The sequence below is a fragment of the Fistularia commersonii genome, chromosome 3, assembly GCF_037954325.1.
Source record: "Fistularia commersonii isolate RoL2024-O1a breed Wild chromosome 3, RoL_Fcom_v1.0, whole genome shotgun sequence".
In the NCBI taxonomy this organism is placed as follows: domain Eukaryota; kingdom Metazoa; phylum Chordata; class Actinopteri; order Syngnathiformes; family Fistulariidae; genus Fistularia; species Fistularia commersonii.
The window spans coordinates 25,515,104-25,540,391 of record NC_141286.1 but is presented as its reverse complement, the minus strand read 5'-3'; the positions used below and the strand labels follow the sequence as shown (position 1 = coordinate 25,540,391).

General features: G+C 46.2%; 1 protein-coding gene across 1 annotated transcript in view; it reads left to right on the top strand.

Moving 5' to 3' along the window:
• The window catches only part of pcdh17 (protocadherin 17), a 59,932-nt gene extending 55,268 nt beyond the window's left edge, over window positions 1-4,664 (top strand). Inside the window, exon 5 of the mRNA XM_086144364.1 lies at window positions 3,682-4,664. Within this exon, the coding sequence (XP_086000490.1) occupies window positions 3,682-4,397 (716 nt within the window). The 3' untranslated portion in view covers window positions 4,398-4,664. The remainder of the gene's footprint in view (window positions 1-3,681) is intronic.
• Window positions 4,665-25,288: the final 20,624 nt, after the last annotated feature.

Here is a 25,288-nt window from a genome sequence, read left to right as displayed (position 1 = left end):
GGGTGAATAGTTTGTATTTTTTTCTATTGGAACAATGGATGACGGCGTTTGTCCACGTAGGCCTGTGATTGGTCCAGGGTGAACCTGCCTCTCGGCCAATCACCCGTAGATAAGCGCTATCGACTACGAATGAATGAATGAATGAATGAATGAATTGAATATACGTTCAAACCATAAATTCTTCATGCACTTTGGACTCGATTGTACTAAATACATCTTATTTACAAGAGTGCAAGTACTCCATCATCCATGGATCTACTTTATACACGTTTATACATTGTATTTATACCCAGAAGGTAATATTTCAGTGCTTCTGCTGGAAAGTGTTTCCCTTAAAGAGCCATTAATCAGCGTATTGACGACAGTCAGGCCAAGAAAAAAAAGCCCTCCTTGCTGATTTTAATAGACCGCCGTCGTTTGTAGAATTTGTGCGCGCTATAAGCGATCGATAGGCCCCGCCCCCGGCGTTCGCTCCAGCGGGCGCCGGGATGCCCGGGATGTCCGACCGGGCGTAAAATAGAAACAGCGTTTTGCGGGTTTTTAAGCATTCAAACGCACACCTGGTGTACCCGAGCCTCACCTGGCGTGGCTGCTTCTTCATCCCCATCAAAGCTGGCAGCGTGACCCCGCTGTTCCTGCCCGGAATTCAAGCGGCTGAAGCTGATTCGTCGTTTAATCCGCCGCCAGGCCGCCGTGCAGCCGCCCTGGAGCCGATGCTCTCCGGGTTTAGTGAACCCAGCGAACCTCCGGCGTGTGTTCCAGACCCGCCGGGTTTATTGAATTTGTGTGTTTCTGCAAGGCGTCCGTTCACCATGCACGCCATCCTGCGCTCGCTGGATGGGTGGGTGGGGGGGGGCGGAGCCTATCTCAGCTGTACAACCATTCAGCCATTCACACGCTCATACAGAAACAACCTTCACACCACATCCGAGGAGGAGCGGAGGTCATCGCTGAAGGTCGAGGAAGCGTCCGTCCTCCTTTTTTTTTTTTTCATTTCCAGAGCACTCATGTATTCACATCGGGGCTGAAAAAAAAAAAAAAAAAAAAACAGCCTCGCCGCGCGCCGAAATGCAAGGTCGGACCCTCGGGGTACGAGGTGGCGGCGGCGGAGATGCACGGAAGAGGCGCCGGCGGCGGCAAGAAGATGAATGTCACCTTTGTTCTCATTTGTCATATTGTTTGCCATATATAGGAGAAGAGAGCGCGGAGGTTGAACGCGCGGCCTGAGACATGAATAATCCATCGGCGGTCTCCTCCCACTAAACGCCTTGAAATACGTCCGCATGGATTATTTATGCTTTAATATGCACGCGACCGGAAAACCGGCCGTCCACCTCGGAGAGCGCGGGGACGCCGAAGGTGCAGAGTTAATTGTGTGTGACTGGAATGCACGCGTGGTTTTCGTGTTTGGTCGAGTTCCGCGGCGGCGTGCGGCATTCTGGTCGGACGTAATTGATAGAACCCTCCTTTTTTTTTTTTTGCCTTCTTATTTCACGCAAACGTGGCTCGGGACGCTCGTGTGGCTTCCTCAAACGCATTTTGTTATAACGGTGCATTTTGTAATAAACGTTCAAAATGTAATGACTTTTTCGTTTCATTTTGTAATAAAGCCGCATTTTGTAATAAACTGCCCCAACGCATTTTGTGATAAATTTTGCCGCATTATGTAATAAGTTATTACATATTGAGAAGATTATCACAAAATGCACTTGTAACTTTTTTTATTCTCTAGGAAATGTAATAACATGGAATTTATAGAATATTCTCTGTTAATGCAACCTTTGAATAGTGTACTGATAGTAATTGCTAAGTACTGCTACTAGGCTAATACAGCGATACTAATGATAGGCCTAGCTTTTACAAATACTTTAAAGTAAAATAAAATTAACAAACAAATAAGCTATGCTTTAGAATTGTTACTACATAATGCACCATGTTATTACACTTCCTAGAGAATAAAAAAGTTGCAAGTGCATTTTGTGATAATCTTCTCAATATGTAATAACTTATAACTTACAAAATTTATTACAAAATGCGGCTTTATTACAAAACGACATGAAAAAGTTATTACATTTCGGACGTTTATTACAAAAAAAAGCCGTTATTACAAAATGCGGCTCAACAAACGCTCCGGCGGGAAGGGAAAGGCCGCTGACCTGCAACGCGGCGTAAAGGCGTACGAGTTCAAGCGCGCTCAGCCGTCGAGTCCCGAGTTCTCCGTCTGCAAAGTGGTACGATCCGCGCGCCGGAATGGCTGCATAATGGATTTGATGGCCGCGAATCCGCCCGGCGTCGTTGTCTCCTCGCATTTGTGTGAGAATAATAGGAAGTCGGAAGAGGGCAGGAGGGCGTTGGAAGCATCACCGAGGACGTGATGTTCCCTCGTGGACCCGAGACGACCGTCTGGTTCCTTCCTGGAGCTCCGGCCCGCAGGGGTTATGCAAAGTAAACATGTAAACGCCAGATCCCGCACTGGTGAGGCTGACAAACCGTTGTATTCCCGTGTGGGAAGAATTCTCCGTCCACACGCCGCCGTGTTTGTGCGAAAACGGGATTTAATGGGAAGTTAACGCCGAACTCTACGGCGCCCCCCGGTGGATGTTTTGCCGTGGCGCCTCTGTTGTTTTAGCGTTTTCGAAACCGAAATCTACGACGAGAGCAGGAACTCGGCCCTCAAGCGGGTTCCTCCCGGGCGGCAGAGCGCGGAGTTTACGATAAATAAAAGCGATCGGATTATTGATCGGATGCTTCGTTTAAAAGACCGGTGATGGGGCTTTACAAGCGGCGCCTGTTAAATATCCCGTCTCAGAGAGAGGAAGGGGTGAGACAGCGAGTGTGTGTGTGTGTGTGTGTGTGAAACCGGGAATCTCCAATTGTATTTGTTTATTCGAAAACAGCGTGTTTTTTTTTTTTCCTCTTCAGCCAATGAAAACCCCCCTCCACCCCCCTGCTAGCACCTTCTTTTTTTTTTTTTTCTTTCAACCTTTATTTTTTGCTTCACACCCAAGAGGAGATAAAATATGCTCCTCTTTTCATTTTATTATTATTACTTTCTTTACAAAAAAAAAAAAAAAAAAAAAAAATCTGGATTCATTTGACTCGGGCCGCCATAATCAGCCGGAGTGTGCATCCCTCTGATTGAGATGAAAGTGTGGAATACACACACACACACACACACACACACGTGCCCACACACACTCAAACACACGTACAATTCAACAAAAAGCACAAATAAACAGGCACAAACACACAGAAGAAGAGAAAAACAACACAAACACCAGCCATTTGGCAGCGGCAGCCTGTCGAGGGAGGCCTTCAAAGCCCGGTGACATGAATTTATGATAACGCCACTCCGCCTTTGCCAAACCTCAACTGTTGTTGTTTTTCCTCCTCCCTCCCCTCCTGCATCTCCTCTGCAAGCACTGCCATCCCCTTGATCAGGGTTTTTGGAAAAATGCTAGAAGGTTCCCCTCCACACACACCCCCCACCACACACACACACACACAATTTCATTAGGCTTGGCTTCCAGAGATTACCAGCTCCAACTTTTCCTTTTTCAAGAGTTCAAATCGGCGTCACAGTAACGTTCTGACTTCTTTTTGTGTCCTCCATCCATCCATCCATCCATCCATCCATCCTTCCATCCATCCATCCTTCCATCCTTCCATCCATCCCTGCAGATGAGGATTGTGTGAATTGCACGGAGGAGTGTCGCGTGCTGGGCCACTCCGACCGCTGTTGGATGCCTCAGTTCCCGGCGGGCGGCAGCCAGGCGGAAGGCGTGGACTACCGCAACAACATGTTCGTGCCGGCGGGGATGGAGAGCGCGCCGGAGACGGAGACGTACGAGACGGTCAACCCCAACGGCAAAAAGACTTTCTGCACCTTCGGCAAGGAGCGGCGCGACCACACCATCCTCATCGCCAACGTCAAGCCCTACCTGAAGGCCAAGCGCGCCCTCAGCCCGCTGCTGCAGGAGGCGCCGTCCGCGTCCGGCAGCCCGGCTAAAGGATGCGCCGCCGCGCCGCCGTGCTCCTCCGTCAAAAGCCCCGCCGACGGGGCGGAGGGGAAGCCCCCGCCCGCCTCCTGCTCCGGCCACTACGGCCCTCCCGACGGCCAGTTCCTCTCGCCGACCAAACACAGCAGGGAGCAGGGGCTCTACCCGCCCCTGCCCCCGTCGGACCCGGTGGCCAAGGTGCTGGCCGAGGCTCGCTCCAGGATCAGCCAGGAGACGGCGGTGGACATGGAGTGCGTCCTGGAGCAGGCGGAGCCCGAGCTGGGCCGCGACGGGATGGACGCCGACCAGGTGGTGAGAGACATCGACAAGCTGTTGCAGGACTGCAGGGGGAGCGAGGCGGCGGCGGCGGCGGCGGCGGCGGGCACACTCAGGAAGTGACACCAGTGACAAGACGGCGAGAGAAAGTGAGAGAGAGAGAAGGAAGGGAGAGACGGCGAGGGTGGAGTTTGGTTTATTCCGTCCCGAACTGTCGCGGAAAACACGTAATTTAAAAAGAAAAACAAACAAAAAAAAAAAAAATCGCTCTCATACTCAGAGCCCTTTTCACTGTATTTGCTAAATGTAACGACGACGACGGGGACGTTTCTTCCGTCCGTCCGTCGCCGGTTTTGATGCCGAGACCCCCCCGCCGCCCCCCCCCCCCCCCCCCGGCCCCCCTGACCCCGGCGACAACGAGGAACAGTGTAACACAACCTCTCTATTCTGCTGAATTTATAAATATATATAAATATATATTTTTTGTTTTGGATTCTTAAAAAGCGAACGGCGGCGCCTCGCCAAGCTATTATCTAAGTGCCCACCAGCTCATATGTGTGTGTCGTCCACGGTCTCGTCGTGAAAACCCGCATATCCAAGTGTGTGTAAGTGGGTTTCTGTTACCTGTGTGTGTGTGTGTGTGTGTGTGTGTGTGTGTGTGTGAGAGAGAGACGGCCGTAGACGTCCGAGCCAGAAAGGACTGCTAGCGGTCAGACGAGACAATCTACGTGGCGACAGGGCAAAGTTCAGAGGTCGCGTGGCGTGGCGGCGGCGGCGTCTCTTCTGTGATTGGTTGCGGTTGCTAAGCAACGGACGGAGCACGGAGAGACCCAGTCAATCAGGGGGTTCGTCCCCCGAACCCGGGGTGGGTGGACGGGGCTGAGGGCTCTGCTCAAGGAAAATTAATTGCAGTGCAAAACCACCTTTCCACCCGCCATTTGTAGCCACGTACGTGTGTGTGTGTGTGTGTGTGTGTGTGTGTGTGTGTGTAAACCGTGTTTCCGTCTCACGCTTCTATTTAAACATTCATGTCGCTGACCAGTGTAATCCCATGCATCAGTTTGACACGCGCACACCCAACACACACACATGCAACCCCCCCCCCCCTCCACACACACACACACACACACACACACACACACATGCAACACACACCTCTGGCCATCTGTGTAATTGTCTCTTACATGTACATCGTCAGCTTTCAGTCCCTTGTGTACAGTGAATTACCGTGTGTGTGAGTGTGTGCGCGCACGAGAGTGTGTGCGTGTGTGTGTGTGTGTGAGACGACGCCTCGAGGCAATCACCAGTTGTATAAAAAAAAAAAAAAAAGAAAAAGGGACATCTTGCTCAACTGTGAAAAGATGATATCTATATGGTTATATAGATGACTATATGTATGAATCCATGTGTAGTGTCCAAATATTAACATAATATTTATACATTTTATAAGAACTTAAAAAAAAAAAGAAGAAGAAGAAGAAGAAAAGGAGACGAGGAATCTCGGTAAAAGAAGAGGAGGAGGCGCGTCCTCCGGAGGCGAGAGGCTCGGCCGCGAAAAGGACGCCGCCGCCGTCTCAGAGACAAATAACCCCGAAAAAATGTCCCTTGGCATCGTCACTATACACGACATCGTTTATATGTGTGTGTAAATGTAGCCGGTAGACGTGTCCGCATTCCAGGAGCCGCCCTTTCTTTTCCTTTTCTATGTTCCTGCAAAAACTCCTGTGCATTTGAGCCAAAATTGTTAATGTGTACAAAAGCTATATTGTGTATTTTATTAAATGAATATAATAGTTGTGTTGCAATATACATGGGCTTATATTGTATTTTCGGCAAAAAAAAGAGTTGCCTTAGTAGCTGTCGAACTCTGTGAGTTTGGGGTTTGTTTGTTTTTTTTTGTTTGATTTTTTTTTTTTTTAATTTATTTTGCCAATTTGTTTTTTGGGGATTTTATTTTTTGCATTTTTTTTTTGGGGGGGGGGGGGGGGGGGGCATAATCGCCTCTTTTTTATCCCCTCGGAAGCAGCTGGATCAATATTTTTGTCTCTTTTTCTTTTAATATAATCCAGAGCCGACCAGAAGCGGCGGCCAAGAGAATTTTTTTCAAATTTGATTTTTTTTTCAAATTAATTTTTTTTTTATTCATTTTTTTTTTTTTTTTTTTTTTACAGGGCAGCTATTTTCCTTTTAAGCGTACCTTCTATTGGTTTGTACTTTCTTTCCAAATAACAAACAAAAAAAAAAAAAAAAAGAAAAAAAAAAAAAGAAAAAAAAAATCTCGCCATACAGGAAGTGAAGTGGGTTTTTCCTGGTGATCATTGACAAAAAAAAAATAATAATAAAACATCCAAAAAACTGCCTTACTGTCTCTGCGGAGAGCTCGCCGTTCGTCGTTCACCGCTTCGGAAGCCCCGGGCCGCCGGAATGTGCGTTTTCTACGAAAAAGGTGCCAAAGAAGGCGCCCCAACCGCCCCTTTTCTTTTCCCGTGTCCTTCCTAACCTCGTTGTCGTCGTCTTCGTCGTCGTCGTCGTCGTCTTCGTCTTCGTACTCGAGAAACATTTCACCGGCAGAGAAAACGCGGCGTTTTCTCTGCCGTTCAGGCTTTCTTAAAGAGACTTTCGGCCTCTTAAACCGCCATCTGCTTTTTCTAGTATTTCCTGGACGGGTGTGTTTCGGGGGCGGCGTCCGTGAAAGATAGCGGCGACTTGCTGTGTCTCCAGACGATCTCCGGGAGTGTTTACCGCGCGGGAAGCGACTGGAGTTCTCTCTCCGCCACTCGTTTCCCCCCGTTGTTCTTCATTTTGCTTTCTCGCCTCCGGTGAGCTAAAAGCTAGCTGTCGACCGCGTGGCGTTTGATTTTTCCGTTTATTCAACCTCCTTTTTTTTTTTCTTTCCTTCCTCAGAGATTGCAGAGACTGTTTTTTTTATTTTGGGTGGTGATTTGATATTTACGCTTGTTTTTCAATTTTTTTCTCCCCACTTTCTTTTTTTTTTTTTTTTTTTATGGATCTCTTACAGTAAATACTTGGATGAGTCAAGTCTGTCAATCACGTCACACGTAGAGTGTCGAGATGCACGACGGTTCACGCGTGCAAACACACACACACACTTCACACACTTCACCACTTCTTCAGCGACACACTGCCTCTCAACGCAGGGCTCCTTGATGGTGAAATAAAGGCAAAAAGAGAAGGAATAAGTAAATGAAATAACACCCGTGCAAATGTGGCGCCTTCAGACTGGAGCGCAGGGTTTATTCTCCCTTCTGTCGCCATCCGGCGTCTCAAATTAGCCCCCCGTTTCTCGATAGCGACCCCATCTCCTTTTCATTACGCCTCCAAATGTGTAAAAAAGCGACGCGGCGGACGTTTTTCCCCCTGTCCGGCCGCCATGAACAATCACTTACAGTCCGGCGCCGTCCACCCCCCTCTAATGGAGCCCCCCCGTAACCCCAGATCCCGCCCGCCATGCAAACGGCGGGCGGTAAGCGAGCCCGGCGCCGCCGCGGAAAGAAAAAGACGGGAAGGGGGGTCTTGTTTTTAAGCCATGGCCCTCCGTTCTCAGGCTGCGTAACAAAGCGAAGCCTGCTTTCTTGAGGTCAACATGCGAGTCCCCAGCATAAAGCGAGGCCCTCATTACTGTGTAATTACATGCTGTGGGTATCAGGCGTACTCAGCGGTGCATCACTCGGTCTGGAATGGGTTATTGTTGCCCACTCGACTGCTTTTTTCAATTTAATTTTTATTTGATTTTTCTTTTTTTTTTTTTTTTTTTTTTTTTTTTTCTTCTTACTGAGTGATTAGGATGAGGCCTTGTTGAATGTGGCTCACCGCCTCTGGTTTTCTTGACCGACATCACACACACACACACACACACACACACACACACACACACACACACACACACACACGTTCGATCAGTTGAAACAAAAATGGCACCCACACCTTCCGACCCGCACTGATAGCATAGGGCTCCACGCTGCAACGGGCGACTGGTGAAAGACCAGGGACGTTCATTTGTATGGATTATTTCAACCGCTATTGTCTAAAGGCTTTGTTCATTGTGATCTAAATGGAGAAAAAAAAGAAAAAAAAAAAAAAAAAAAGAGAAAGAAAAAAAAAAAAAAGCTGAAAAGGTCAAATAAAAAAAAAAAAAAAAATGACCAACAATGTTTGATCTCGTCCTTCTACGCGTTTGTTCAACCGTTGTTTTTGTCCTTTGCATGTTCATGTAACGCAAACAAACACACCTTTTTACACTAAGATGAGATAAGATAAGATTATACCTTATTGATCTCCAAAGGGGGGAATTTGTTTGCCACAGCAGCAAAAGAGGAGCGGATAGATATATTAATTCATAAATACGAAAAGTTAAAAATAGTTGGAGTGGATGCGACGCGCTGCAGTCTTCCAGTGCCATCTGGAAAAAAAAGAAAAAAAAAAAAAAAAAGATAATGGTTTATTCATTCATTCATTCATTCATTCATTCGGACAAAAAAAAAAAGAAAAGAAATAATTTAATATGTTATTCATGTATCGTTTTTAGGTGTACAAGCGTTCACCCTCTCATTCATGAATTCATCCCCGTCTAATTTTTGGTCGTTTAAGTCAGATAGAGGAAATGACATCATCACAAACAGGAAGTTGGTGTTATAATAACTGAATTTGTAGCGTTTGACCTCGAGATCGGCTGCACACGACGTGCTACAGCGGCACGCAGAAAAATACATAAATATGAATTTGAAACCTTCCTAAATAATATATATATACACGTATATTTCTGGGAAAAATGTTTAATTAGTGATGATTTTTGCCCTTGTTGAAGTATAACTTTTGTTCAGCCACTGTTTTTATATTTTTCCTCCCTCCCAGATCTTAACCCCGCCCACGCGTGGGCAACGATACCGATACACTGTCCTTTTAGCTTGAGGGTAATAACTTTTTCCTTTATCAAAATAGACTGTAAACATACATATATATAATATACATACACACGCATGTGTGTGTGTGTATATTTTATCAAATCGCTGTGTGAAGTGACAGTTATTGCAATTTTCATATCAGCCCGGCACTAATTTACATTTAGAAGTGGCAATGAAAGGTGACAGGATATGGATGTATTAGAATATGTCAAATAATTTAAAAAGCAATATTTTTAATATATATATGTATTATGCATGCAAAAAAATATGAAAATTAATATATTTTTTTCTTTTCCTTTGGTCTTTTCCCTTGAAGGGTCTCCACAGCAATTCCACCTTCTCCATCTAACCCTGTTCTCTGGATCCTCCTCTCACACACCAACTAACGTCATATCATCTCTCATGATGTCATTCTTCTCTTTGGTCTTCCTCTAGACCTCCAATTCCAGCATCTGTCTACCAATATATTCACTCTCCCTCCTCTGTCCATGACCCAACCATCTCTAACCTTCTCTCCGAAACATCTACCATGTGCCGTCTCTCTGATGGACTCATTCCTGATCCTCTCCATCCTGGTCGCCCCCAAAGAGAACCTCAACATCTTCATCTCTGCGACCTCCAGCTCTGCCTCCTGTCCTTTGGTCATTGTCAGCGTTTGTAGAGCATCTCACCACTGTCTCCTCCACTTTTCCATTCATTCTGGCTGATAGTCTTCTATCACATAGCACCCCTGACAGTTTTCTCCATCCATTCCAACCTTTTCCAGAGCATACCTCCACCTCTAGATTTCCCTGAAACCTGTTTCTTGCTCTTACTACAGATCACAATGTCATCTGCAAACATCATGGTCCATGGGGATTCCTGTCTAACCTCATCTGTCAGCCTATCCATCACCATTGCGAACAAGAAGGGGCTCAGAGCTGATCCCTGATGGAGTCCCACCTCCACCTTGAACTTCTCTGTTACCCCTACAGCACACCGTACCAGTGTCTCACAGCGAGCATACATGTCCTGCACCAGTCTAACATACTTTTCTGCCACTCCAGACTTCCTCATACAATACCAGAGCTCCACTCTTGGCACCCTGTCATATGCTTTTTCTCATTGTCATTTGCAAACATCATGGTCCATGGACATTCCCGTCTAACCTCCTCTGTCAGCCTGTCCATCACCAAACCTGTCCATCTGCAAACAAGAAGGGGCTCAGAGCTGATCCCTGACGAAGTCCCACCTCCACCTTGAACTTCTCTGTTACACCTATAGCACATCTCACCAGTCTCACAGCGAGCATACATGTCCTGCACCAGTCAAATCTACTTCTCTGCCACTAGACTTCCTCATACAATAAGCCACTAAATATTACCAGCTAAGCAGGATGTGCTGAGATATTAGGTACATTATGGAGCTCCTTCATGAAAAACTCTGTATTGCTTTTGGCAGCTGATGCCATGCTGTCTCCTTGTGGTCTTCTTGGAGCAGTTGCTTGTCCTTCAGTCTCAGCAGCAGTGGGAAGAGCTCAGCCCCATTGTGTTGATTAGCAAATCTACTCACACTCGCATGTGTGTGTGTGTGTGTGTGAGAGACGGTTCTCAAGTAGCTTAACAAGGAAAGAATACAAATCAATACATGACGGGGAAGTGAGTGAAAGATGCAGTGGAAATGGAGAATTTGCAATTCAGCATCTGCTCATTGACGGTGCGAATAAAGAACGCGTGAATCGGAAGGTAAACGGTAAAGTGTCAGCCGTCCCCGGGTATTCTGAGGCGGTTCATTGCGGTTTGATGACTTTGCCGCTTTTGCTAAATTGGCAGGTCTGTCGTTTGGGGAGCAAAAGTACGATTTCCCGCGAACGAGCACTCTTCCTTTTTTTTTGCACAACCTGCCTTCATGATTAAACATCGGGTGAGTCCCGGATTAGATATTTTGATTCAACTCTTACTGTCATACGCAAACAAGTAGAGGGCAACAAAAGGCAGCTCAGCTATAACCGCAAGTGCAGAAGAGTAGCATGTGCAGATAAAATTAACTTAGATATGTTGCCATGGTCTAGTGTGTTTTATCGTACTTACGTTTCCATGGGAGATGAAGAGGCTATTGAGTGCAGAAAAAGCTAGATATGCTAAGATGGCGGCGGAGGCAGAGCAGCGAGGGCGCGGCCTGCAGAGGTGGTCTGTCGTGGGTTTGTGGCAAAGTCGGGAGCTTGAAACTTGCGGTCTCGAGCAGCAGAAGGAGCAAGTGAATGTTTGTGGCTAAGGAGGGAGCATGGTAGCTTGGGCGGGAGCTACGGAAAGATTGTTTACTTGTGCATCAGCTACGCAGCATGGAAGGAGGGGTTTCCAGGACGCTGGATTTCACTGTCAAGCCTCCTTGAGGTGCCTAACTCGAGGAAACCCCGATGATGGAGGGTGCCAAGTTGAAAACCCCGACGGCTAATGGAGGTTAGCGGTGTCCTTTTGGTTGTGTGTTAGCCTGCTGGTAACTTGCTCATTGTTTGTCATAGATAGCTTCTCTACAGCCTGAATTGTGCTTCCAGATGTGTTTTACCTCGAATTTTGGCCCAAGGGACAGTAACACCTTGTCCTGTGTATTAATGAATCATTACATGTACAAGTAGAGGGCAACGAAACACAGCTTAGCATTTAACCACAAGTGCAAAAGAGCAGCGGGTGCAGATGAAATTAAAAAAAACAACAATGTGTACATGTCAGGCGATTACAGGTGATTTACAGGTAGGGTAGGATGAAGATATTATACAGATGAATATGTACGTTAGTCAAAGTCAGCTTTATTTGTCAATTTCTCTGCATGTACTGGATATGCAAAGGAATGGAAAAGACGTTTCTCACAATCCGACGGTGGCATGAGATTAAAAGTAATTGTAATAATAAAGCGCGAATTTGCAGTGAACGTTAAACCACAAGGTATGAAATATAAACTGCACGCAGATACACACTGATATTTGACGGCACGATGAGGAGCAGCAGAGGTTGTTTTTTTTTGGACAGTTTAAATGTAGAACTAGCGACACACCAGTTAGCATACTGACCCCATCCAACCCCAGCGCTACTTGCTAACTCGCTCGCTAGCTCGCTCCGGGAAACCTTCGCGATCCAGCTGCCGCCGTAACGTTCCAGCGAGACGGACTTTTGGGCCTCGGGGGAGTGTGTACGGTTAACCCGTGAAAAAAAATCAGGTCAGCCGCGGCTTCCAGGACGTCAGAAAGCGGCGGATTTACAACGAGTTTACGTTCGGATTATCGACGCGACTCGAAGTAAATCGCCGACGGCAAGGATCCGTGAACCTCGGCGTGACGGGATGAAGAGTCAGCTGACCGGCGAGGTGAGGTGACGGCCCGGCGGTGGAGGAAACGGGGATTATGGCGAGCTTCGATTCATTCCGAGGAGAAGTTTCCATTAGCGGCGTAATTAACATCCTGACCGGCGCTGGAACCTTCTGACCAAGAGGTCGGGAGAAACCGCTCGGTCTGCCAGGTTCTGGTGGCGTGTCAGAGGGAAAACTACGCTCAGCAGGTTTGGCTGCAGAGCAGATGCAAGGTGTGTGTGTGTGTGTGTTTGTGTTTGTGTGTGTGTGTGTGTGTGTGTGTGTGTGTGTGGGTGTGTGTTTACCGAAAAAAGGAAACAACGGAAATAAATACATTCTTGGTTCCTTGTTTCAACACTGCATGGAGTCTCCTGCCCCCCCAGCCTGCATGGGTTCTCTCCATGTTCTCCTACCTGGTTCTTTCCATGTTCTCCTACCTGGTTCTCTCCATGTTCTCCTACCTTGTTCTTTCCATGTTCTCCTACCTTGTTCTTTCCATGTTCTCCTACCTGGTTCTCTCCATGTTCTCCTACCTTGTTCTTTCCATGTTCTCCTACCTGGTTCTCTCCATGGTCTCCTATCTTGGTTCTCTCCATGTTATCCTACCTGGTTCTCTCCATGTTCTCCTACCTTGTTCTTTCCATGTTCTCCTATCTGGTTCTCTCCATGTTCTCCTATCTTGGTTCTCTCCATGTTCTCCTACCTGGTTCTCTCCATGTTCTCCTACCTGGTTCTCTCCATGTTCTCCTATCTTGGTTCTCTCCATGTTCTCCTACCTGGTTCTCTCTATGTTCTCCTACCTGGTTCTCTCCATGTTCTCCTACCTTGTTCTTTCCATGTTCTCCTATCTGGTTCTCTCCATGTTCTCCTATCTTGGTTCTCTCCATGTTATCCTACCTGGTTCTCTCCATGTTCTCCTACCTTGTTCTTTCCATGTTCTCCTATCTGGTTCTCTCCATGTTCTCCTATCTTGGTTCTCTCCATGTTCTCCTATCTGGTTCTCTCTATGTTCTCCTACCTGGTTCTCTCCATGTTCTCCTACCTGGTTCTCTCTATGTTCTCCTACCTGGTTCTCTCCATGTTATCCTACCTGGTTCTCTCTATGTTCTCCTACCTGGTTCTCTCCATGTTCTCCTATCTTGGTTCTCTCCATGTTCTCCTACCTGGTTCTCTCTATGTTCTCCTACCTGGTTCTCTCCATGTTCTCCTACCTTGTTCTTTCCATGTTCTCCTATCTGGTTCTCTCCATGTTCTCCTATCTGGTTCTCTCTATGTTCTCCTACCTGGTTCTCTCCATGTTCTCCTATCTTGGTTCTCTCCATGTTCTCCTACCTGGTTCTCTCTATGTTCTCCTACCTGGTTCTCTCCATGTTATCCTACCTGGTTCTCTCTATGTTCTCCTACCTGGTTCTCTCCATGTTCTCCTATCTTGGTTCTCTCCATGTTATCCTACCTGGTTCTCTCCATGTTCTCCTACCTTGTTCTTTCCATGTTCTCCTATCTTGGTTCTCTCCATGTTCTCCTATCTTGGTTCTCTCCATGTTCTCCTATCTTGGTTCTCTCTATGTTCTCCTACCTTGGTTCTCTCCATGTTCTCCTATCTTGGTTCTCTCCATGTTCTCCTATCTTGGTTCTCTCCATGTTCTCCTACCTGGTTCTCTCTATGTTCTCCTACCTGGTTCTCTCCATGTTCTCCTACCTGGTTCTCTCTATGTTCTCCCTATCTTGGTTCTCACCATGTTCTCCTACCTGGTTCTCACCATGTTCCCCTATCTTGGTTCTCTCCATGTTCTCCTATCTTGGTTCTCTCCATGTTCTCCTACCTGGTTCTCTCTATGTTCTCCCTATCTTGGTTCTCACCATGTTCTCCTACCTGGTTCTCTTCTGATCCCCCACCCTGCCGTTGAGGATTCTCTCCATGTTCTCCCCTGCCTGCCTTGGTTCTCCGCAGGTTCTCCTGCTTTGGTTCTCTCCAGATTCTCCATCTTCCACCCACAGTCAAGTGTTTCAGTGAAGACTCATTTGTCCACAGGTGTGAATGAGAAGGCGAATGGTTGGACGTCTCCATATGTGACCCTTTGATTGACAGGTGATGTCTAGGATAAGCTCCGCCTCCCCCCTCTAACCCAACCTTTTTTGTACCAGGAACCGGTTTTATGCATGAAAATGTTTCAAATAATCCAAACTTTTGCCATTCCATCGTATTTAATCTCAATTCAACAAGTACACTTTATGTTAGCCAGTTACAATCATGTTGCACCATAGCTTAGTTAGCTAGCTGTTCACTGCAAATAATTTACAGCAGGTGCGCAGCTTTTTTATCACCTCTTGCGATGTAACTCGGGTAGAAATCTTGATATTTTCTTTTAAATGCAGCTGTTTTTTGCCGGCAACCTGCAACTCTTCTGCGTTCTCATCGTTTGCTTGTTTCCTCCTGAAAAAGCTCTATGGCGACTTTTGCTTCCGGCTAATGTTTTTACAAGGGCTAGCTTGTGGTAGCTGACGTGAAGGCGGAAACAGTCGTTTTTCAAAATAAGATCCGGAAGGCCGAATGTTTCCTCCACAAGAGATATTTTTAACTCAGGTACGTCTGACGATCACTCGCATAATTATTCATTTAACTCGATTCCAAGGACCCAAAAAAAAAAAAAACCCCGGAGTCTCTGCCGACTGCGAAGCTAACGGCTAAAAGAAGAGGCGTGAATAAATGAGTAAATAAACGATGCAAAGCGCTCGCATTATATCTGAGAAGTAACCTCACAGTTAGAAGCGTCTCACTATATAGTGGCTAAGAGTGAACTTGTCTTAATTCTAATGTTTTATTTACATGGCATTAAAACCACAGATGTGGTGTGCTCCCATACCCTCCTCATTTGCTCTCCCGGATAATTGCGCCGGAGATTCAGCGGATAGGAAATTTCTATTTCTGCATTTTAATCAAGGTCCTTGATCCAAATATCTTTTGCCAATGGGATTTAATCAAGTATTGTTCTCCGTCAAGCGGGCAAAAAATAGCAAGTGGAGAGGAGATCTTTTCAGCATGAAGGACGAGAGTCCTTTCATTTGCCGTTGTGTTCGAGAAGGTGCGGCGAATTGAAATATACGTGAGGATGACTCTTCTTTTTTTTTTTTTTTTTTTTTCCCCTCTCAAGAGTGTCCCAGGGGTGTGTGTGTGTGTGTGGTGTGTGGTGTGTGTGTGTGTGGCTGTGCCTGTGGTGGTTACATAAAACAGAAAAGCCAGATAATCTGAGGTTAGAAAATATGATCGTGTCAGTCATTTCATGCCTTTGTTCAACTGTGTGTGTGTGTGTGTGTGTGTGTGTGGTGTCACAGTACGTATGCTGGTATTTAAAATGTCGTGGAGAGAAAGAGAAAATAAAGGCAGACATGTTTATTCGCCTAATCAACAGCAAATGTGGTTTAGCAATTAGTGTTTTAATGATGCTAAATGCAGTCAAAACATGAAAAAGAGTGTTAGCTACTCGAGATGCGGATTAGCTGTCGACCGTCGCTTGTTTCATGTCGCTGAATCCATACGGCATAGCATCAGCTGCCGGCGTGCACGTTTTAATGATATTTCATATTAAAGGGAAGAAGAAAAAGAAGAAAACCCTGTTTAGTCACATACATCACAACATCATCAGCGAAGTGGATGGATGAACATCCGCAGGTAGCGTTTCCGAAACGGAAACGGCGTTAGCATAGCTGAAACCGATCCGTAGCAACTTCATCCGAATTGCTTTCTGAGCGGGGCAGGGTGTTAAGTGTTCAGTTGTTACCGCCTCCAAGCAGAATAGGAAAGCTAGAAACTAATGGTCCCGCTGCACGTCAGCGATGGGGGGGAAAAAAAAAAAACGCCTGAACGAAAGGTCAATAAGCAGCAAAGGAAACTTAATATGAAGTAGACGAATGAATTCCATCAGCGGCGACCAGCGCCCCTGGCAAGAGTGCAGGACCGACTGACACCAGCGGATCAATTAATAAATACGTAATGTCTGGTGTGTCGGACACCTGAGAACGAAAAGGACCTTTCGCTAAATGCCACCTTTGAATCATTTTTTTTTTTTTTCTATTATTTTGTCTGCTGTCGCTAAATTCCTGAATCTGCAGGCGTCCGTGAATGCATTCATTCATTCATTTATGCGTTCGTGTATGGCTTTATCCACGTGTTCACGCCGCGTAGCGCCGATCCCGGCTGTCATTGTCCAATTTCCCGGTTGGTCAAACATCCCGCACTTCCCAAAGTCATATGGAGACGTTGGACCATCCATCTTCTCAGGTCGTCCTTACGGGGATTCAGTCATTTCTCTATTCGGCTTATCTCGCGCTCGAGGCCTCTGCTTCACCCCTCGGGGAATTTTAGTTGCCTTCGTTTAACCTCCTGCTAATCGTTAGCCTGCTCTGACGCCCTCTTTTTTTTTTTTTTTTTTTTTTTTTGAGACGTTTAAATCCCAAGGCAGGAAATCGAGGCCGAGGCGGTGTTTCGTAATCTCCGAATCTCGGCGCATAATGGGGATTTAAATGCGTCGCCTTGATGAAAATTACTTTGATCGGTTATTTTTGATAAACGATCAAGATGAGTTCTTTTTTTTTTTTTTTTTTCGTAATACTTTGGACTTTGATTTTGTGCCACCGGGGGCCGTCACAGCGGATATGCCCGAAATGAAAGGGAAGGCAGATTTTCAAATCGCTGTACGATCATGAAAGGATGTCATTTTGAACTGAATGTCAGCGGCAGGGGGAGACGGGGTGAAAGGGGTCAATAATACGGATGCAAAATCGAAACCTGGGAAAGAAATTCGGGGTGCTAAAGCTCGTACGCGTCCACTAAGTGTCCAGACGTGTGAAACAGATGGCTAATGGTTGCTACAAGAAGTCCTGTGATTGGTCTCCATCGTCCTCCCGCAGTCAAGAGAAAAATCTAAATTGTCCGCAGGTGCGAATGAGAAGGTGAACGTTTGGATTGACGGGTATAAACTTCAGCGTTAAACCCCGTCGCTGCTCATGGCCAATCACTGGACTTCTTGTAGCAACCATTAGCCGTCCTTTTCACACGTCTGGACAGTTTACGGTGGCCGATGAACCTCCCGCTCCGGACAGAGCGAGCAGGACAGCAGAACTGACACTGAATGAATGATTAAGATTGATATTCTCTTCACTTTTGGTGCTATTGAACAACTTTTTCCTTCGATATTAAAGTATTTGCCTTGCCTTCTCTTGCCTTGTTAGTTTGCCTTATCTTGACTTATCTTATCTTATCTTATCTTATCTTATCTTATCTTATCTTATCTTGTTTTGTCTTGTCTTGTCTTGTCTTGTCTTGTCTTGTCTTGTCTTGTCTTGTCTTATCTTATCTTGCTTTGTCTTATATTGGCTTATCTTATCTTGCCTTGCCTTATCTTATCTTATCTTGCCTTGTCTTAGTTTGCCTTATCTTAGTTTGCCTTATCTTATCTTATCTTATCTTGCCTTGTCTTAGTTTGCCTTATCTTAGTTTGCCTTATCTTATCTTATCTTATCTTATCTTATCTTATCTTATCTTATCTTATCTTATCTTATCTTATCTTGCCTTGTCTTAGTTTACCTTATCTTGTCTTACCTTGTCTTATCTTGTCTTATCTTGTCTTATCTTATCTTGCTTTGTGTTATCTTGTCTTGTCTTATCTTATCTTATCTTATCTTATCTTATCTTATCTTATCTTGCTTTGCCTCATCTTGTCTTATCTTATCTTGCCTTGTCTCACTTTATCATATCTCTCCTTATCTTGTTCAAGGTCCTTTAGTGGTTCAGTTGTCCGCACCATCGCTTCCTGGTTTTAATCCTGTGTTAGCCAGGCTTCTCCGTGTTCTCCTGTCTGGATTCTCTCCAGGTTTTTTCTCCCACCGTTCAAAACTGGCAAGCAGGTTCACTAAAATCTCTAGACTGTCGTTTTGTTGTGAGTGAGAAGATGAACTGCAGTTCTGCTGACGACTCTGTTAAATGGAGGTTTTGAGTACATATGATTTTTTTTTCCTGTCTGGAGAGTGCCGGCTTCGCCTTCCGTCAAGCGGGATGTTGTTCTTACTCGTCTGGTCACGGAGCTCGACGGTCACCCGGCGTTAAGGCAGGAAGCGGTAAATAAATGTGCAGCCTTAATATATCAAGAATAAGTGAATAGAAGGCGGCTCAGCGGTGCCCTTCTTGGAGAACGAGACAATAATACCAGACTCTGGTGATGGCGTGAGTCGAGTCCCGGAGACGACCGTTGGCGTCTTTTTTTCTTAATGGTGCCGAACTGAGAACAACAACCGGCAACTATGGCGGCCATCAAAGTGTTTCCCCAGAACTCTATTCGTATGATTTTTTTGTATGATGAAGCCTGGAGTGGCAGAGAAGCATGTTAGACTGGTGCAGGACATGTATGCTTGCTGTGAGACAGTGGTGAGGTGTGCTGAAGTTCACGTGTGTCCTCCTCACAGGGGGACGCCGGCCCTTCTCTGAACTGTGACTCGGACGATTAGAGCTTCTGAAGGCGAGGCGGCCTGCGATAGACAGTCCTTCAGAGCTTTGAATCTGCACACACAAGGAGAAATTATCAATAAAACAATGCGCTTCACATCGGCGAGGGACGGAGTCACTAAATAAGCGAGGCTGATGGCGGTCTCCTCCTCCTCCTCCTCGGCTCACGGTGAGGTGAAATGGAAGGGATCCCCCCCGTTGCCGCCGCTCAGTCAAAGAGTGATTCACAAAAAAGTGAGAATTCGATGCGTCCGTCCAGATCCAACCTTGACAGGAAGTGGTGGGGGTTAATAACGGCGCCGTGCCTCCTCGCTCTTTCCGTCCGAGCGACATCTGACATTTACTCAACCGGGTGCAGAAGGGAATTTCTATTGAAGGGGTTTCGGCGCCGCACGACGGGATTTTTCTCGTGTCAAGGTTGGGGGTCAACCGTCACAGATGCTCAGATCGACAAAAAGGAGATCGTGAGGAGAAACGGTTTAATATCGTTAAAGGGGACAAACAGAAGGTGCATAAAAAAAATAAAATAAACATTTTGCATTCTTTAAAAAAGTGTCAAGGGTACTATGAGATAGACTATCAGCCAGAATGAAAGGAAAGGTGGAGGAGACAGTGGCCTGACCATCAATGCTGTGTGACATAGAAGCAGTAGCAGAGCTGGGGGACGCAGAGACGGAGATGTTGAGGTTCTCTTTGGGAGTGACCAGGATGGAGAGGATCAGGAGTGAGTGCATCAGAGGGACTGCACATGGTTGATGTTTTGGAGAAAAGGTCAGAGATGGTTGGGCCACGGACAGAGGAGGGAGAGTGAATATATTGGTAGACGGACGCTGGAATTGGAGGTCTAGAGGAAGACCAAAGAGGAGATTGATGGACGTCATGAAAGTGGACATGAAGGTAGCGAGTGTGAGAGAGGAGGATCCAGATTATAGGGTAAGATGGAGAGGGTTGACCACTTAAGGGAAAAGCCTAAAAGGAAAAGAAGAATTTGTCACAGAGGTGCAGGACATGTATGACCGAGACAAAGTGATGACTGAAATGGTTTGGACATGAACAGAGGAGTGTTCATGTCCAAACCATGGTGAAGATCTGGGTAGAAGGTTGCTGAAGGTGGAGCCTCCAGGCAGGAGGTCTAGAGGAAGACCAAAGAGAAGGTTTGTGGACGTCATGAGAGAGAATATGAAGTTAGCTGGTGTGAGAGAGGAGGATCCAGGGAATAGGGTAAGATGGAGAAGGTTGACCACTGATAGGAAAAGCGAAAAGGAAAAGAATAATTTGTCACAGGGGTGCAGGACATGTATGACCGAGACAAAATGATGACTGAAATGGTTTGGAGATGAACACTCCTCTGTTCATCTCCAAACCTTGGTGAAGATCTGGGTAGAGGGTTGCTGAAGGTGGAGCCTCCAGGCAGGAGGTCTAGAGGAAGACCAAAGAGAAGGTTTGTGGACGTCATGAGAGAGCATATGAAGTTAAATTGGTATGATCCAGAGAATAGGATTAGATGGAGAAGGTGGATTTGCTGTGGTGACCCCTGAAGGGAAAAGCCAAAAAGAGGAGAACGAGGAGAATTTTGCATTTGTAATGAAGTCATACATGTCAACAACATAAAGTTAGACATGGAGGTCGCCTGAGGTCGTCCGGCAAAAATCCGATTTGTGGCGTTTTCTTGTTTCCTCTTCCTCCCCCGCAGACCACCCAGGGTCTCACAGCATGTGTGTGTGTGTGTGTGTGTGTGTGTATGTGTGTGTGTGTGTGTGTGTGTGTGTGACCAATTGTCCCGGCGTAGCTTTTAGACCCAAAACACCACTTTTCTCGTCAAACGTCTCCGGGTTCCGCCGACATCCCAATGATTTATTTATCAATCATTGTATTGATCGAACAAGCGCCCCGCAGATTAAGCGATCGATTAGGTAAATAACTGATCCCCTTTTCATCGGCTTCATGCACTCCGGGAGGGAAACGCATTCGGTTTCAATCTCGACAGCGCCGCGCCTTTTTTTTTTTTTTTTTTTTTTTTTCTTCTTTTTTGAATGAAAGGAAGACTTTGCCGAAATAATTTCCAGGCGGTGGATAATGAAACAGGGACGAGCTTAACGGGGGCAGCGGAGGTCTCCATGAGAGAGTAATTCTCCTGTTATTACCCAGTGAATGGCTTTTTATGATGTATGACGTCGAGGGCGCCCCGACGGGGAGATTAAAAGTTAAAGATTTGTCGGGAAGTTGAGCGAGCGGAGGAGTTCGCGCCGTGCCTCCTGTCACGTGCACGCTTTTACTGTCGCCGTCTGACGGCGGCGAAAACCCGAAGCTCCGCTAGTTCCCGGTGAACGTCTCGTAAACGGTGAGACTTTGACCCGTTCCTTCTTATCTAACGGCTGATTCATTCGTTCACTTATTATCCGAGCTGTTTATCCTGCAGGCAAGGAGAAGCAGCCCATCGCAGCTGCCAGCAGGCATCCATCACACGCACATATGAAGACATACGAGCATTTACTCACCTAATCGCGAGTCATATGAAGACACTCTGTTCTACCTTGCGCTGCTTTGTACAACTTGCCATTTTGCACAACCAACCGCGATCGACCCGATCTCACTTTTGTTTTTCGCTTATTAAATGCCTTTTACATGTTGTCTGTTTAGTACCGTCAACCAAACCAAGTTTCTTGTAGTTGCAGAATTACTTGGTGACATTTACATTTACATATCTATATTTTATCTTTTATTTGATGTCCAATTTAATCTCTTTCTATTGCTTATTACTTAATGCTAGTAGAGCAGTAAAGAGAAGGTCAGAGGGAGCTGACAGAGTGGCAGAGAAGTATGTTAGACTGGTGCAGGACATGTATGCTCGCTGTGAGACAGTGGTGAAGTGTGATGTAGGGGTAACAGAGAAGTTCAAGGTGGAGATGGGACTCCAGGGATCAGCTCTGAGCCCCTTCTTGTTTGCAGTGGTGATGGACAGGCTGACAGATGAGCCCAGACAAGAATCTCCATGGACCATGATGTTTTCATATGACGTGATCTGTAGAGAGAGCAGGGAACAGGTTGAGGAACATCTAGAGGTGGAGGTATGCTCTGGAAAGGAGAGGAATGAAGGTCAGTCGCAGAAAGACAGAGTATATGTGTGTGAATGAGAGGAACCTGGGTGGAACGGTGAGGCTTTTTGAGGATTTTGAGTACTTAGGGTCAACAGTCTGGAGCAACGGAGAGCTTGGAAAAGAGGTGAAGAGATGGAATCGAGGGAAAAGCCGAAAAGAAAAGAAGCAGATCTATTATTTATTTATAGTCTCTGTCCTTTTCATCTCTTTTTGATATCTGTCCTCCTGCCCTTGTGCTGCAGCAACTCTCAAATTTCCCCAAAAAGTATCATCTCATAGCTACATTATCATTCATCCTGTCATAAACATGTCATTTAGAAACACACAACCATTCAGCCTCTCATTCACGCATCATATAAAGACGAGGGAGAACATGGGGATCCACACAGGAAGTCTCCCGGGCTGTGAAGCGCTAACCGCTAGCAGCTAATACGGCCCCTCTGAATCAGCGAGCGTTCCCTCAATTACCGTAATTTCTAACTGAATGAAAGCCGCCCCAGATAAAAATAACTGAATAAATCTGTGTCTATTAGACACAGATCTCCATGTTGTAACATGAGATATTTATAGAGAAAACATTTTGTTCAATACATACGGGTAGCACACACAAATATGTGCTGTAAACACTTTTGTCCAAACAGTGTCTGTAACACAACAACAAGTAACACAAGGAAAAGTCCATCCATCCATTCGTTTTTTGTCCTACTCCGCTAAAGTCGCTAAAACCGCTAAAGTCGCCTTCTTCGTCATCGCAGTTGAACAACCTCCAAATTCCACGGTAATATAATTTGCGAGGCTAAATGTTTCGGTGGCGTGAAGCTTGTTAGACCCCCCCCAAAAAAATCTAAAAATTAGCCGCATCGTTGTTTAAGCAGCAGCGTTCAAAGCGTGTGGAAAAAAAGTAGCAACGTAGTCTGGAAATGACGGAACTCCTTTTTCTTGCCGGAGTGTTTTCGGACCGGAACGCGAGGTGTTTCCAACGGCGTCCCTGGGGAGCGAAGAACAAGAAGTGGACTAAGCAGGGCGACGGCGTGGGGGCAGAAAAGCGGCGAGGCAGGAAAAGAATACGAGTATGGAGGGCAGGAAGAAGGTAAAGATCACTCGAAAGTATTATTTACGTATTATATACGGGAGCGTCCATGACCTTCTCCCTTTAACCATCTGCTCAAAAAAATAAAGGGAACACTTGAACAACACAATGTAACTCCAAGTCAATCCCACTTGTGTGAAATCATAGTGTCCACTCAGGAAGCAACACAGATTCATTTTGACTTGTTTTAAGGACATTACATCAAAGTTGGATCAGCCTGGAGTTTGTTTTTACACTTTAATTTTGAGTGTGATTCCTAATCCAGACCTCCATGGGTTGATACAATTGATTTCCATGGATCATTTTTGTGTGATTTCGTTGTCAGCACATTCAACTGTGTAAAGAGCAAAGTATTTCATAAGAATATTTCATTCATTTAGATCTAGGATGTGTTTTTTAAGTGTTCCCTTTATTTTTTTGAGCAGTGTATTATGTTAAGGGTCAATTTCACCCATTGGGTCAATGGGTGAAATGGATATCATAATGACATAATATGAGGGTTAAATTTCAGAAAACACGCTTAAATTTAAAATTTTGTTTTCAGCAAGTACTTCATAACCCGTCTCTCAAGAAGGAAGTGATAAAGACGTGGAATGTCACTCGTGGAGCTCCCAGATTGCGCCGCCTCCCAACGGGGTGAAACGGATGAAGGGGTAAATAAACGAGACGGACATTTTTTTTTTCTTTTCGGCGCCAGATGGCTCGGCCCGCCACAGGTGAACCGTTAAATTCCGAGAGGTCGCGGCGACGCGGCGGGTGGGTTAAGCTGCATCTGGCGTGCTATTGGACGGTCCCGCGTGATATCTAGACCACGTCCGCCCCTGATGGCGCCTTCGCCGGCGCCGTTGAAAAACCTCGGGTGGCGAAGACACAGTTATTTATCCGTGTACTTTAAAGATTCGCCCCGATTCGCTCGGCTTGGCTCTATTTCCGGCGCCTCGTCCCGTCGGTGTTATCACTCCGAGTGTTTTGGAGGACACTCCGCTGGAACGCCACGTTTGCATTTGGAGAGTCTTGTAGAAGTATTTTCCAGAGGAGCACATTGAAGTATTTCAGTACTGTTACAAACACACACACACACACACACACACAGATACACACACAGTGTGCTACAACTGCGAAACAAGGATAACCAAACATATTCAGCTAATTCTAGGATTTTGTCTTTTAGGGGTATTACGTGTGTGATGCTAGCGTGTGTGTGTGTGTGTGTGCGTGTGTGTGTGTGTGTGTGTGTGTGTGTGTGTGTGAGAGAGAGTCTCCTTGACCCGAGGTCGAGATGCTGAATGTAGTCCTGTCCCGTTTGGTCAAGTACGACGCAAGTGTTTGGTCTTTTCAGGAAACTACTAGTTTGATGCTTCGTCATTGGGAGTGTGTGTGTGTGTGTGTGTGTGTGGGCTCGCTGCTTTGCACGCCGAGCTCCAGTCCACAGACGGGACCTCAGGGTGCGTCCACAGTGTTGCAGGATGTAGCCTAACCCATGTTGTCGTCCACCAGCATGTTCACGCGCCCGTGACAACGGTTGTCATAGCAACCGTGACAACTATTGAAGGTCTCTCGCCGACGTGTCTTCTCACCCCTGTGGCCTGAACTTGGTCCGGCTTCTACAGCGCCGCCTCGCTGTCCACCTCCATGAGGACAATGTGGATTATTTTGCAGAGTTGAACAGGGTGTGTATGTGTGTGTGTGCGTGTGTGTGTGTGTGTGTGTGTGTGTGGGTGTGTGACATCATGCAATGTCATCGATAGGTTGACGGTTGGATTGCTGCTGGTCCTCAGGCAAGATGCACAACCCTCTTTCTTCCCCGTGTTGCCTCCCAAACCTGTAAAGATCCATTACTCAACCAATTATACTCCCTGCTAAACTGTCCAGGTGAATTAGACTAAGGGCGAAAAGTTGACAAGAAGATGTTCCATGATTAAGTGGCCCCATTCTCCTCCTTCACACACACACACACACACACACACACACAGTTTGATCTGAAAGTTAATTCCCGTTTCACCAGTCCGGTGTCTCATTCACGAATTAATTTTCTTTACCTCTTATCCTGCGCTCAGGGTTTCCGAGACATTCACCCTTTCACA